This window comes from Bos taurus, chromosome 3 (genome assembly GCF_002263795.3).
Source record: "Bos taurus isolate L1 Dominette 01449 registration number 42190680 breed Hereford chromosome 3, ARS-UCD2.0, whole genome shotgun sequence".
NCBI lineage: Eukaryota > Metazoa > Chordata > Mammalia > Artiodactyla > Bovidae > Bos > Bos taurus.
Genome location: NC_037330.1, coordinates 83,785,999 through 83,800,490, shown reverse-complemented (window position 1 = coordinate 83,800,490; position 14,492 = coordinate 83,785,999). Strand labels below are relative to the sequence as shown.

The window sequence follows — 14,492 nt, the reverse complement described above, 5'->3', positions numbered from 1 at the left end:
TTCTTATAATGATATTATGTATGTGCCATAATAAAAATATGTACATTTTTTCTTAATATATTTCATGAACTGTTTCTTACCCACAAAATGTGTGAATTTTTTCCTTCACCCACCAACCAATTTTCTGATTCTTTGGACAATATGTCCTACAATTCATTTCAGTTCTGACATTAACTGCAGAGTTAGTACAGCCCCTACAGGTTAAGGGCTCAGTCCCATAAGACTGTCCCAACTTCAGAAGCCAGGCACAGATTCCAGGTTGCGAATTCTACTTCTGACCAACTGACTATGAGTTGGGGGTCCTCATATCACCATCCTGAGGTTCAATAATTTGCTAGCATGGCTTATAGAACTTAGGGAAGTGCTTCACTGTTACTGCTTTGTTGTAAAGGATACGACTCCGGAATAGCCAAATGGAAGAGATGCATAAGTCGAGGAAGGGAGTGTGTGGGATGCGAGAGCATCCAGGCTCTCGTAGGGCACATCACCTTCCCAGCACTTCAATGTGTTCTCCAACCTGCAGGCTCTCTCAACCCTGTTGTTCAGAGGTGGGGAGAGGTTTATGGAGGCTGCATTATGCAGGCATGATTGATTACATCATTGGCCATTGGTGATTGAACTCACTTCTAGCCCCTTTCCAGAGGTGGGGGTGGGGTGGAAAGTTCTAACTCTAAATACATGGTTGTTTTAGAGAAGGAAATGACACCCCACTCCAGTTTTCTTGCCTGGAGAATCCCATGGACAGAAGAGCCTGGCAAGCTACTGTGTATACCTGAATATAAATTCAAGTGAAAAAATTTAAGGGAGATGGATATTGGTTGAGCTTCAGTTAAATGCCAGTAATATTTCATTTAATCCTTGTTGCTGTTATGGGATAATCAAAATATGAAAGTTCATGCTATGATTACCACTATCCGATGAACGTATATGTACATGTGCAAAAAATAATAATATGACATGATAAAATGAAGACTTAAATTGGTGGAATCATGGGTATATCATTCAGTGATTGCATTCAGCTGCTTATAAATTGAACCTCCCTCTTTATTCCCACACGCCTCCCCCCACAGCTGTTAATGTGGCTTTAGTCAACTGGGGCTTGATTTCTTTCATGTAAAGGAGTCCTGAAGAAGTCCTGTCAGGGCCGTGGACACCTTCTTCCTTTCTGCTGTGCTGTCATCAGTGTATTGCTTCAGTCCTCACTGTGTCTTCACGATTTTAAGATGGGTGTTCCATCGCCAATAATCACCTCTGCCTTCTAGGCAAGAAGGGAAAGAGCATAGAGCAAAATGTTCCTGTAAGCTGATTCTCCCTCCACTTTATGAGTTTTCCTGCAAGTCTCACCCAAGGACTTTGGCTTCCTTGTTGCTGATCAGAGCTCTTGCACACAGCTACCATTAGCTAAGAGGAAGTCCAGAAAATGTTTTTTAAAGCTGAGCATAGTGCCACCTGGAGTAAAGGGGTGTTATATTGGTAAGGAAGATGGGAGAGAGGGCATTAGATAAGTAACCAGCAATTATGTGCCAAGGTGTTTTCCTTGAATTTTATGAACGCTTTTAATCATAAAAAGTAGACTGGCTAAGGGAAGAAGATTGTCTACAGTGGGTGAGACGTTAGTGATCCTTAATGATCTCAGTTTTTTAACTGGTTTTCAGATTGTTTAGATCCTTTCACTTTCTCTTTTCAATCACCCTTAAACCATTGTATCCTAGAAAATTGTAGAGTGACAAGTAGCTGAAGTTTCGTACTTTTGATAGGACTTATTTGAGAATTCAGAGGAAAATGGAGCATTGAAACTCCATGCTGAAAAAAAGATTTGGATACTGTGGAGAGGTTATGTATTACGTCTGAGCATTCTCTGAGCCTCAAGTGGAAAATATAGTAATATGACCTGCTGTGCTTACTTCACAGGGGTTTTTGTGAAAATGAAATGGAAGAAGTAGTACCTACATTTTTATATAGAGTAATATGATTGGCAGTATATGTTATTTATTTGATGGTTCAAAGGCACGTGCCTATTTTGTGGTACAGGTTAGATTGGAGCTTAGAAATCCTGACTCCTTTTCCAGGTCGTAGATGATAGTGCCTTTACCCTATTAGCATTACTTTTATAACTATTCTATAATTCAGCATCCCGCTAGGCAGTTCCATATTAACATAATTTGATGGGTGGAAGTGTGATGGTGGTAGGTGAGAGGATTGTATTGTTTAACAAATCTTTCTGTAAACTGAAAAATACACAAACTGTAAACTGTGGAAATACACAAAATATGCACAGAATACAAATGACGGGGACATTATTTAGGGTTAGAGAGACAAAAAAATCTAGAGAGCAATCACGTTTCCTGACTATTTAGTCATTTCAGTTGTTTGTGTCAGGTTAGACTAGATTGTTAGCTCGTTAGTCACACCAAGTTTTAAGAAATATATTTTATAATATTTAAGTGTTGATAGAAAAACAAATGTAAAATCATACAAATTCGAACAAAGATTTTTAGAAAGTAGCATCTATAGTGTCACCAATGAAAGTGTTTATAATCAGTGATTTTCTGGTTCTGGGTGGATATTTATTAATTTGAACATTTAAGCAATATATCTTCGTATGGATAGTTAACTATTGATGTAAATATTTTTAAAGCTTAGAAATTAAGAACTTTTAAACTGAATATAGATTGTATAATATAAAACTTTTTAAGACCCTTTAATAATGAGTGTGTTATAAGTTACATGTGTGTATGTTTTTTTTTTTTTCCTTTCTTTCTCCTCAGTGAATTACCTGAGAGAGAAGAAGGTGAAGGAGAAGAAACTCCAAACTTCAGTCACTGGGGACCACCAAGAATGTAGGTTGATAACATGATTGGCTTTCTCAATAGGACAGTGCAATTGGTTGCTCTTTTCTTCAGTTTAATAGTGTCAGTCGTTCTCTAATGATTGCCATAGTGCACGTGGACATTGGCCTAAACTGTAGTTGTGCTTTGTCTCACCTAGAGGGTTTTAGCCAGGCGAAATGACTATAACCAATATTAGGAAAACCATTGTCATACTTTTTCAGAGAAAGGAGCTTACAGATGTCCATCTATGAGGGACTCAGTGTACTTTCTCACTGTACCACTAAGCAAGGCAGCTAGGGCTGTCTTGAAGGCAGTAAAGCTCTTTTTTTCTTTTAAACAAACCAGAGCAATAGTTGAGGCTTCTGTGACATAGCCCCCTCCTCCTCTTATGTTAATCCAAGTTTGTGTCTTATTTGCACTAACAGAGTGTGCTGGGCCCATCCTCCTGTGGATACTCTCATTGTTTTATGTAGTAACCAGGGCTGCACTTTATTAAGATTATAAAAGTCTTCCATTAGCTGCCCTTTCTATCTTTACTCATTATTAATTCTACCATGTCACTCACATTGGTTTTTTTTGCACTTTTGAGTTTTGTCTTAAAAACTCTTAACTGTTTTCTGAGCTACTTTTTGGAGTTAATTATTGGCCATGTCTGTGCAGTTTGAACAAAATTCACAGTATTTTGAGGGACAAGTTTTATTCCATACTTTATGGAAATGATGTGGAGGTAGGAAGAAAAGAAAACCTTTCCAGCCTCTGGAGCAATAAAATCTGTCCTCCGCTTAAAGAACCACAGGCTAGCCTGGCTGACTAGGAATAGCAGTATGGGCAGTGAGTGTGTCAGTGACAAATTTATTTTATTGTGAAAGAAAGAAAAAAAGTGAAGTCGCTCAGTCGTGTCCAACTCTTTGTGACCCCATGGACTGTAGCCTACCATGCTCCTCCCTCCATGGGATTTTCCAGGCAAGAGTTCTGGAGCGGGTTGCCATTTCCTTCTCCAGTTCTGAAGGTCTGTGCTTTTTTGCCAAAATGATACATGTGACTTTCTTGATTTTTTTCACTCATTTGTTATTTCTTCAATTCGTTCTTTGCTAATGTTACATATGATGCAGATGAAAAGGACTCATCAGAAAATATATGGTGGTGGGAGATAGGGTTATTAAGATCTAGCTAAATTTCTCAATATTAAGAGTTGTATTTGTTGTCTTAGAAATCATCTTCAGAATTTAAACTGTTACATATACCATAAAATTGATTCATAAGAATCTAATAGAATTTAATCCCATTCTATAGAAGTGATAGATTCTTACAATTTAGGAACTAGGTATAACTTCTATAACATTTGTGAAAATGTATTTATATAAAATGAGCCACAAGGATATACACGTTGAACACAATGACGATACAACAAATTACCTTGTTCATGGGTGAATTCTGTTTTCTTGTTTGTTTTTACAGCGTTGAGATTTTTAGAGAACCAGATGTATCTCTTGGTATTAGTATTGTTGGTGGACAAACTGTCATAAAACGTTTAAAGAATGGAGAGGAGCTTAAAGGTATATTTATTAAACAAGTTTTGGAAGACAGTCCGGCAGGAAAAACAAATGCTCTTAAAACTGGGGATAAAATACTTGAGGTAAATAATGTTAAATTTTTGTTTTTGTTTGAAATGTACTGTGAAACAGTAAATATGTGTGTATCGTTGGTATATTTTATTCAGATGCCTTCATTTGTAGGTTTACACAATTTTGTGAGATTCTAAAGTTGAACTGTAGTAGTAGTGTTAGTCGCTCAGTCATGTCCGATTCTTTGCCACCCCATGGACTGTAAATGTAACCCATCAGGCTCCTCTATCCATGGAATTCTCCAGGCAAGAATACTGGAGTGGGTTGCCATTCCTTTCTCCGGGGGATCTTCCTGACCCAGGAATTGAACCCAGATGTCCTGCATTGCAGGTGGATTCTTTACCATCTAAGCCACTAGCAAAGCCCTTAAAATGATAAAACAAAAAGCATCAAATTTCACAAGTTGACAGAATGAGGCAGAAGGTGGGCCTCACACTTCTCCCACAGTCTTTAACAAACTTTGAATTGTATATGGCAGTGGGGTAGCTCGGCTGTCCTCCCAGAGTTGACCTTGAAAGTGGAAGACTCCAAGGTTGTTGGAATCCATCCTTTACACATGGCAGGCTTTGCAGAGTGGAGTTTTAAGGATACATCACAGGCACTGAGAGGTCTAGATCTGATACATTTCTTTGCATTGGGTTTATTGGATGACACCATACTGAATATCTTTAACCCCAGAATCTGCTTGTCCTCGACTCATGGTTTATGGTACTAAACATCAGCTGTGGTGTTTTATCTCTGACAGAGTGAAAAGTGCTCTGGAGATCATGGAGTGAAGTCTAGATTGTCCTGTTTGTTTTCTATTCTTGGACAAATTATGAAATATATTTTATTTTCAGTTTCCGAACAAAACAGAAATGAGATTTTAAAACTCATATAATCATTGTGAGGATTAAAGAATTGCATAAAATTGTTCCATGTGTACAAATTTGAGGTTATATTTATGTTTGTGAAGTTGTAAAAAAAAAAACTTCAAACCCACTGGAGATAAAGAAACGAAGAAAATGACCACAAATCCCTTCTCTTATGGTGTTTACATGATAGTGGGGGAGATAGACAATACACAGAATAAGTAATATATAGAAAGTTAGATTGTTATAAGTAGCTATGGAGAAAAATAATGGGGAGGAGAATAAGGAATGACAAGTGGTGATGGCAGCAGTTGCAACCAATAGATTTGTTATGGAAGATGATATTGGGACAAATACAGGAAATGACCAAGTGAACAATGTGGACACAGAGGGGAAGATGCCTCCAGACAGAGTGAACTGAGTGCAAAGGCTCTGAGGTGGGAGCTTGCCTGGATGCATTCAAGGAACAGAAGGAGGTCTAGCACTGCTACTGTAGGTGGAGTGAACAAGAGAGAAGCTGAAAGAGAAAAGGTAGTGGGAAGCCACATCATGGAGAGCTCAGAAGGTTGTCCACTCTGAATGCGTGAGAATCCATTGGAGAATTATGAACACGTACATATTTTTAAAAAGGATTATTCTGGCTTCTGGGGCAGGTGTGGTTTCTTTTATTTGGCATTTGTGTGGTACATTTTTTTTTTTTCATTTTCATACTTATTTGCGATTTTGTTTTAGTTGTATTTTTTAAACAACATATAACTGGATTTTGCTTTTTTAAAATCTAAATTGATAATATTCATCTAATAAATCATTTATTTTTAATTACTGATACATATGCACTTAGAACAAAATACAGAAGATAATGTTTAAAAATTAGCTTTTTTCCTTTATATAGTGAAATAATTATAAATTCATAGGAAATTGCAAAGAAATGTATAAGGAAGTCCCATGTACTCTCTTCACATAGCCTCACCCGATGTTAACATCTTACATGACTACAGTAAAAGCAAAAGCAAAATGCTAATATTGGCACAATTCACAGACCTTAGTCAGACTTCACCAGGTATATACATGTACCACATGTATGTGTGTGTTTACAGCTCTGCACAATTTTATCACATGTGTAACCTTGCATAACCCCCACAGCAGTCAAGAAACTCAGCTGAGTCATCACCACAAGACTCCTTGTCTGGCCCCTCAATAGCCACTCCTCTCCTCTTCCCTCCTCTCGCATCGCTAGCCTCTGCCCACCACTATTCTGGTTTTCCGTATTTATAAGTGTGTTATTTTACAGTTGTCACATAAATGGAATTGTGCATTCTGTTTCTTTTTGAGATTCTTTCTTTACTCAGCAATTTCTTTGAAGTTTTTTCAATTTGTCAGTAGTTCATCCCTTTTTATGAATGAGTGGTATTCCATGGTATGGAGGTACCACAGTTTAACCATTCACCCACAGAAAGATGTTTGGGTGGTTTCCAGTTCTTGGCCATTCTAAATAAGCCCTATAAACATTGGTATATAAGTTCCTGAGTGAAAATAAGTGTCCATTTCTTTGGGATACATGCCCAAGAGTGTAATTTCTGGGTTGTATGTTAAGTTCCTTTCTTAGTGTTAAGAAACTGTCAAACTATTTTCCAGAATAGCTGTACCATTTTGTATACAAGCAGCTATGAGTGATCCAGTTTCTCTGCATCCTCACCAGCATTTGGGATTGTCACTATTTTTCATTTGAGCCATTCTGGATAGGTACAGAATGATATCATTGTTGTTTTAACTTGTAGTTCCATAACTTTTCATGTGCTTAATTGCCATCTGATACCCTTTTTGGTGTAATGTTTGTTCAAGTCTTTTGTCTTTTTTCTAATTGAATTGTTCATTTTTTCTTATCTTTTTGAATTTTTTCTCATCTTTCTCTGCTGTCAGTGAATAAAAAGTATTCTCTCATCTAATCCATCGTCACTTTTACACATACTAATGAAAACCCATTGTTTTATCTCAGATTTAATAATTTATATTTCTTCAGATTCACAACAGACCTGAAATGTTAAACTCTAATATATATTCTGTGAAGCATAATCAGTCATTTGTTTACTTTTTTCTATGAAAAGCATTAGTTGCTTTGCTAGTGAAGTTTAATACTCATTTCTGTCTTGAGACAATTGCACAAAAGGTTTAGGTCCGTATAAAGAGCTTTTTAAACTAGAAAGTTTAAATTTAACTTAATTTTAAATTAAATGGGTCTTCATCTATGTACATGGACATTTTTAGGTTATAATTTTAAAGTTGAGAAAGACTAAGATTATTTTTCTGTTGTAATATGACAGAATTCTAACTTTTTTCTCACTTATCAGCTTTAGTGATTCCCATTTAACACTGTATAATCTCTGTCAGGGGAAAAAAGCTGATTATTATTGAAGAGGATGTGGTTCTCATATAGCCTCTACTTTTCTTACTGTTGAATGTTTCAGGGATCAGGTTTTTTTGAAAGAAGCTTCATCAAACTAGTGACAGCTTTTAATCGTCACTGCAAATTTTTTCTTTTTTTTTTTTCATTTACTATTATTCATATCCTTCCTCAACTCAGATGGGAAAAGAGCTTTTCACAGCATTAAAATCTTCATGGATGCCTATTAGAATAAAAAGCCAGAGTTCTTGCCATGGCCTTCTGGATTTTACATGATGTGGCTTCAGCTGCCTCCCTGACATCACCTCTTTCTGCTCTCTCCTCTTGCTGTGTTCTTTAGACTCACCTCCATTTAAATCTCTCTGACACACAGGGCTCCCATCTCCTGCCTCCATGCTGTCGCTTCTCTGTCCCTCAGCCTCTGGCATGCTCGCTTTCCTCCTCACTCTGCTCAGATGCAGTGACTTATCCTCCTATCACTCCGGTGCATGTGTTTCCAACTCCTTTGATCTTCTTTCCTTTCATTGAGCTTTTCTGGGACAACCACATCCTAGTTAAGTGCAACTGTTTGCTTATTTTGTGATCTCTTTCTTGATTTGAACCAACAAAGTTATACCAACAAACAAGAAATTGTGACACTCTGAAGCCTTTGGAATGAAAAGTTGTAAAATAGCAAAAAAAAAAAAAAAAAAAAAGCCAAGAAACCAACCAACAAAAAACCCCATGCATACTGTCTGGTCTCATTTTAAATTCATGACTGCTCCCTCAGATGGGTCCTTAACTCTGTCCTGCTGTCCTGCATTTCACAAGGTGTTGCATTCTTCTAAGTAGTCCTTCAGACCTCCTGTGCTTCCTTCCTTAGTCTTAATCTCAGTTGATGGTCCTTATTTCTTATTTCATTGAGAAAGGAGGAGGAGTCAAAAGGGACCTTCCTCTTGCTCCTTCTACATCCTTTTTTCTACCTGTGCTTGTTGCAGCAAATGAACTATTTGTGTTTCTTCTATCTAGAGTCTGTCTCTCTAACTTGTGCAGTAGAAGTCATTCCATCTTCAGTCTCCAAGGGTTTGCTTCTGCAGTCATCACTCTTCTCTACCTTCATTTTTCCTCTCCTCTGTATCATCATTATTGTAGTATATCCCATCTTAAAAAAACAAAAACCAACCTTGATTCCACTGCACCTATATTCCTATTTCTTTGATCCCCTTGTAGCAAAACAATATTCACAATTTGCCGTTATCCTCTGACTGGAAACCACCTCAACTTTTACCAAGGCCTCCTCCTTACATTATAAGTTTGAAGAATTCATTCCTTTAAATAAATACACTTGATAAACAGAATGCTCTTTGAGACTATGGGCATGTTCACAAGTTATGCTTTTTCAGATTTGTATAATGAGATGTGTATACTTTACCCAAATTTGTTGAAGGCAGAACTCTTTTAGTAAAAGAACCCATGGGTGTTTTCATACTTCTTTTTTGAACATAATTTGAGAAATGTTCAACTACTCAATTTGATAATGGGCAATTTGCTTAAAATACCTTTCTTCTTAGTTTAATTGAGAGAAGATGAGTCCAAAGAGATCCCCAGCCCCTACCCCCCTTCAGAATTATGTCCTCTTATAGTGGCAGAGGTGACATTATAAGCTCAGAAGCTTCTGTTACTGATTAGGCTACCTACTTTTGCATAATTATTTTTAACCTCAGCCATTGTTATTAAGATATTTTTCTTATTTACTTTTCTTGAAGATAAGATGTTAATTTTCTTAAACATGGTCTCCTAAAACAGCAAACCTTTTTATGTGCCAGTCTTATTTTTTTCTAGCTGTCGTCTAATTCATTCAACTCTGGCTGTTCTCATAACTAGATAATATGCATGAACTTGAATTAACTTATCCACAAGATCTGCTGCCTTGCTAACTGAAATAAATTACTTCTGTGTTTTTAGGTGTCTGGAGTAGATTTGCAGAATGCTTCACACAGAGAAGCAGTCGAGGCCATTAAGAATGCAGGAAACCCTGTGGTGTTCGTCGTTCAGAGCTTGTCATCCACTCCAAGAGTAAGCCTTAGTTTACATATTCAACAAGTTTACAAATAGTCTATAGATCTGTGGATCAAGCTTTTGCCTCCAAGTGTTAATATTTTCCAACATATTTTTTACTGTTATTCTACTATTGCTTAAAGGAAGTTAGCTTTGTAAAAATTTAATTATTAGCTTCAGTTTTCCCTTTTTTCTCTGATTTCAATCTCCTGGTCAAATTTGAGTTATTCCAGTGTACAATGGAGTCCAACAGACCTATTTTCGATTCTTTGATTCCCTATTTACCAGGTTTGCTATTTTGGAGGCAAGTTACTTAACCTTTCTGAACTAGTTACTTTGTCTATAAAACGCTTCCAACACAGAGCAGGTCAGTTATAAAAACATCCTAGAGGGGACTATCAAATGGCCTGTGTATCTATTATAGCACGTAAAAATTCAAATGTGTTGCACTGTATGTTCTGTTGGAGATTCTGAATTTACAAAGAACAGTATTTCATCATAGAGTTTTTTCCTGTAATAAACTACTCATTTGGTATGGAAATAGAACTCTGATACACAGATGTCAGTGACAGGATGTGTATTTTATATTGCAATATGAGGCAGAAATGTCACCAGTAAGCCCTGTAACCGAAAGCTATGTTTACTTTTCTATATTTTATAATGGAAGACAGCTGTTCAAAACATAGGCACTTCTGAACAGTAGAAAAACTGCATAGTTTTTAAAAATATGCTTTTCAGTCCACTGAAATGCAGTGCTTTTCAACCTTTTTTTATATCAAGGCATACAGAAAATAATATTTGTATAACAAACTGGGTAAACAGATGTCTGGCTGTCCCAGGGGCGGGGGGCATCGTTGTGTATTTTTTGCATGCTTATAGCCTGCCCATACCCAGGGGGCTGCAGCCTCACCCCGTATGGGCAGCTCTGCTGTGCACTGTACTCACAGCAAGGTCCCTTCCAGACTTAATGCTACGTTTATACCATCAAGACTAATTGAGAGAGGGAAGCAGAATAAAGTCTTCACATTTTTTTATGCAGTTTGAAATTCTGGATTTATTAGAATCCACCCTTAAACTCTTATGATACTGAGAAAGTTGTTGAGGCCATCATTTTATTTCTGGAGACTAAATTGAATAGGAATGTTGGCCAGATTTTCCCTGCCAAATGACACTTCCAGAGAAACAGTTCTGAGCTAGAATGAGCCAATCAAATTATACATTTATACGACCATTTGTGAATGCTTCACCAAAAAATATTCAAAGCATTTTATTAGGTTATAAGGTCAGCTATAAAGGCCAAGCTTTTAATCTAGTCTTTGTTGGTGAGCTGTGGTGGAAGTTTTCATTTGAGTGACCAGTACAATATCTTTAAACTGCTTAAAAAGAAAAATGTCTTCAGCATTATTACATGCTCAAGTCACTTATCCCTCAGGCAGCATCACAGAGTGTCACGTTCATCGAACATTGAACTGTCTGTGGTTCTAGCCAAAGAATGGTGATGATATTAATGTCCATTACTTGTTCCATTTTTTCAGCACAAAGTTGATTCCACCTGAATAAGGCAATGAAAGGAATCAAGCTTCATATTTTTGTATCTTTGGCTTACTTATTCTTACAATTATTATTGGTCATCACAGAAATAGAAAATATAGCCAAATTCTTAATCATTTTTGATCAGTTTAATTAAACTTTGAAACATTCTTCAAAACTTCCAAGGAAGTCATTTCCTAATGTTTGGCCATCAGGGTCCTATGTCTAAATGTGCCTTGAAAAAGAAAGTGTTAGTCGCTCAGCTGTGACTTTGAGACCTCATGGATTATAGCTTGCCAGACTCCTCCCTCCATGAAATTCTCCAGGCAAGGGTACTGGAGTGTGTAGCCATTCCCTTCTCCAGGGGATCTTCCCAACCCGGAGATGGAACCTGGGTCTCCTGCATTGCAGGTGATTTCTTTACCATCTGAGCCATCAGTGAAACCTTCATGAAAATTCTCATCAGCATGATGGATTGAGTGGTGGTGTTTATGTTTGCACTTTTTTTTTAAGTTTTAATTTTTTAAATATTTGTGCTTTTAATAGGTGCTTTAGGAGGACTGGCAACACATTACCTTTTTAAGCTTTTTCTCCTAAATTTCTCAACTACATTTTCAGCACGCTAGAAAGAAATGTGTATATCTACTTAGATTTACTTGGTATATGCTTATTTGAGAGCAGAATTCATGATCTATACTGTACATCTCAATAGAAAGTTTTTATGCCAAAATAATTTTTTCTACTTATAATTGCATTTCACAGTAGCATTAAGGTTTTCTCTATATATCCAAAACCAAACCCTTTTAAAATTGGTATCCTTCTTTCAGTTCACTAAATTTATTATTATGTGTTGTTTTCTTTTTTCCTGTCTTCCATTTCTATTTCCCTAATATCATTGTTTCATAATGGCATCTAAATTTTTTTGGACATGTTCATTTTGTGTATTAGTCATATATTTTTTACTTTCATAAGAAATATGTGCTCTTCTACTTTTCATAAAGATGTGGTCTTTTTTGGTGAGCAATTTGTCTTCCAAAGTTTGCTAATGATATGTGTAGAGAATAATATTTCTCTATTTGAAAAACAAATAGTATAAACCTTATGAATGGCAACTAACTTTTATCCCATTTCAAAGCTTCTGCCCTTTAACTTTAGCTGGTTTTTCCATAGAAGAAAGTAGGTCCAGTATAGGCAGGTGTTTGACTTTGTAGGGAGACAAAGTGTTTTAAAGTCTTCAGAATTAGAAACATATACCTGTAGATCCACTGGTTTTTGAACTCTGACTTAGGTTGTCCTGTGTGTTAAATAGAGAAATAAATATTAAGCACAGTCTCTATTCACATAAGAAGCCACAGATATAAATTGATTTATCACTACTATTACTTTTTACTTTAGAGAAACATTTCTGAGATTGTCTCACTTATTCCAAAATTAATTTATTCCTTTAGACTCTAAAAGTAGAGAAGAATTAATTGTAAATTGCCTTTTTGAGAAAAGTGCTTTTTTTTTTGTTTTGTTTTTTAAATTATCCCTAGGGAGGCAGTTCCTTTAATTTTCTGAGTAAGGAGATGTATTTTTCCTTTTAATCTGCATGTCTGTCATCAGATTTTATGCCAATTACTTGTGTTAGCTATTTGAGGAGCCTTTAAAATAACCACTTTTAATAATACAAAATAATTTTGTATTTTCTTAAGATATTTTACAGGTAGTTTTACAAAAAGAAATGAGTCAAAAAGTAATCTGTGCTGTTTGCATCATTAAGAATTAAAGTCATTTCTATGAAATTGAACTGTTTGATTCACTTATAAGCATTTATTGAATGCTACTATGTGGTGCTTTTTCTGAGCATCAGGGTGATAGTGATAAACAACCCTAAATTCCAGCTCTAACTGAGGTATTATCCAGGGGTGTAAATAGCTTTGTATAATTTATCTATATGCTAACAGTGATGGTTAAATATTTATTGAATGTACATAGTGCGCTAGATACCATACTCAAACTTTATGAGATATTACATAAGAATGATTACTGCAAGATTGTTTGTAGGAGAGAAAATTGGAAATGAAGTATGTAAAATCCCATGAAAAGAATGACTGACAGCAAGAAATGTTATATATCCATGAAAAGAAACATATCATAATCATTCCAGCTGACAGGATTTACAGTTCATTAAGTAAAAAAGAAAAAGTAATATTTACAGAGGCATCCATTCTTTACATGAAGAAAAGTAAAATCAAAGCCTCAAATAAGTGGGCTGAAGTGATATCACTTCAGTGTTAGCTGCCCTTGGTGACTGGAATAAACATATACAATAACCTTAAAAAAAAGAAAACACCAAAAAAACAAAACTTGAGCTGGAGTACACTGATGAATAAGGTAATCAATGAAATAAATGTTACATAGGAACTAACTTTCTGGATCTAAACAAGCCTGTGAATTTATTGTCCCTGATTGCTGCACACAAACACACACACACACACACATGCAGGCATGCACATTTGGGTTATATAACTTGCTAGATTTCCCAAGTTGTGTTGTTTGCTTTAACTATACTTCTCATATCTTTACTTTTTAGGTGAAGTTAGAGATATAGTTAAGTAGGATTTTAACTTTTTTTTTTTTTTAATGCATGGAGCAATGTAATGATTGTGACATTTAAATTCTTTCTTTCTCTCTTCCTTGTCTTTGTGGTGGCAGGTCATTCCTAGTGTGCATAGCAAGGCCAAAAAAATCACCAATAACCAGGACCAAGACACCCAAGAAAAAAAAGAAAAGGTAACCTAACCTCTTAAACTTTTAAAAATGTTTTTGGTTTCTTTTTGCATATCTGAGCTGCAATTAATATGTGTTTTTTTGGATGAGTATCTGGGTAGAAGTATGGTACGTTTAGGACTCTCCTGGTGGCTCAAACGTAAAGAATCTGCCTGCAGGAGACCCAGGTTCCGTCCCTGGGTTGGGAAGATCCCCTGGAGAAGGGAGTGGCAACCCACACCAATATTGTTGCCTGGAGAATCCCACGGACACAGGAGCCTGGTGGGCTACAGACCATAGGTTTGCAAAGAGTCAGACACGGCTGAACGACTTTAAGTTCACTTCACAGCAGTTATAATATCTCCTTTCTGTGAACGTACCTAATTTTGGCCTGGATGAAGGCCTAGTGAAGTACAGGTGTAAGATGTCATGGAGCCATTATCAGCCATTACCATCTTTTTCTAAC

At 36.3% G+C, this 14,492-nt stretch overlaps 1 protein-coding gene across 5 annotated transcripts in view; it reads left to right on the top strand.

The window, feature by feature from the left end:
* PATJ (PATJ crumbs cell polarity complex component) overlaps positions 1-14,492 on the top strand; it is a 381,060-nt gene that overhangs the window by 135,665 nt on the left and 230,903 nt on the right. For 4 of the 5 annotated variants that reach the window (XM_024989559.2, XM_024989560.2, XM_024989558.2 and 1 more), the window contains exons 23-26: positions 2,769-2,840; positions 4,290-4,467; positions 9,653-9,763; positions 13,973-14,050. In XM_024989559.2, the coding sequence (XP_024845327.1) occupies positions 2,769-2,840; positions 4,290-4,467; positions 9,653-9,763; positions 13,973-14,050 (439 nt within the window). 5 annotated transcript variants of the gene reach the window in all.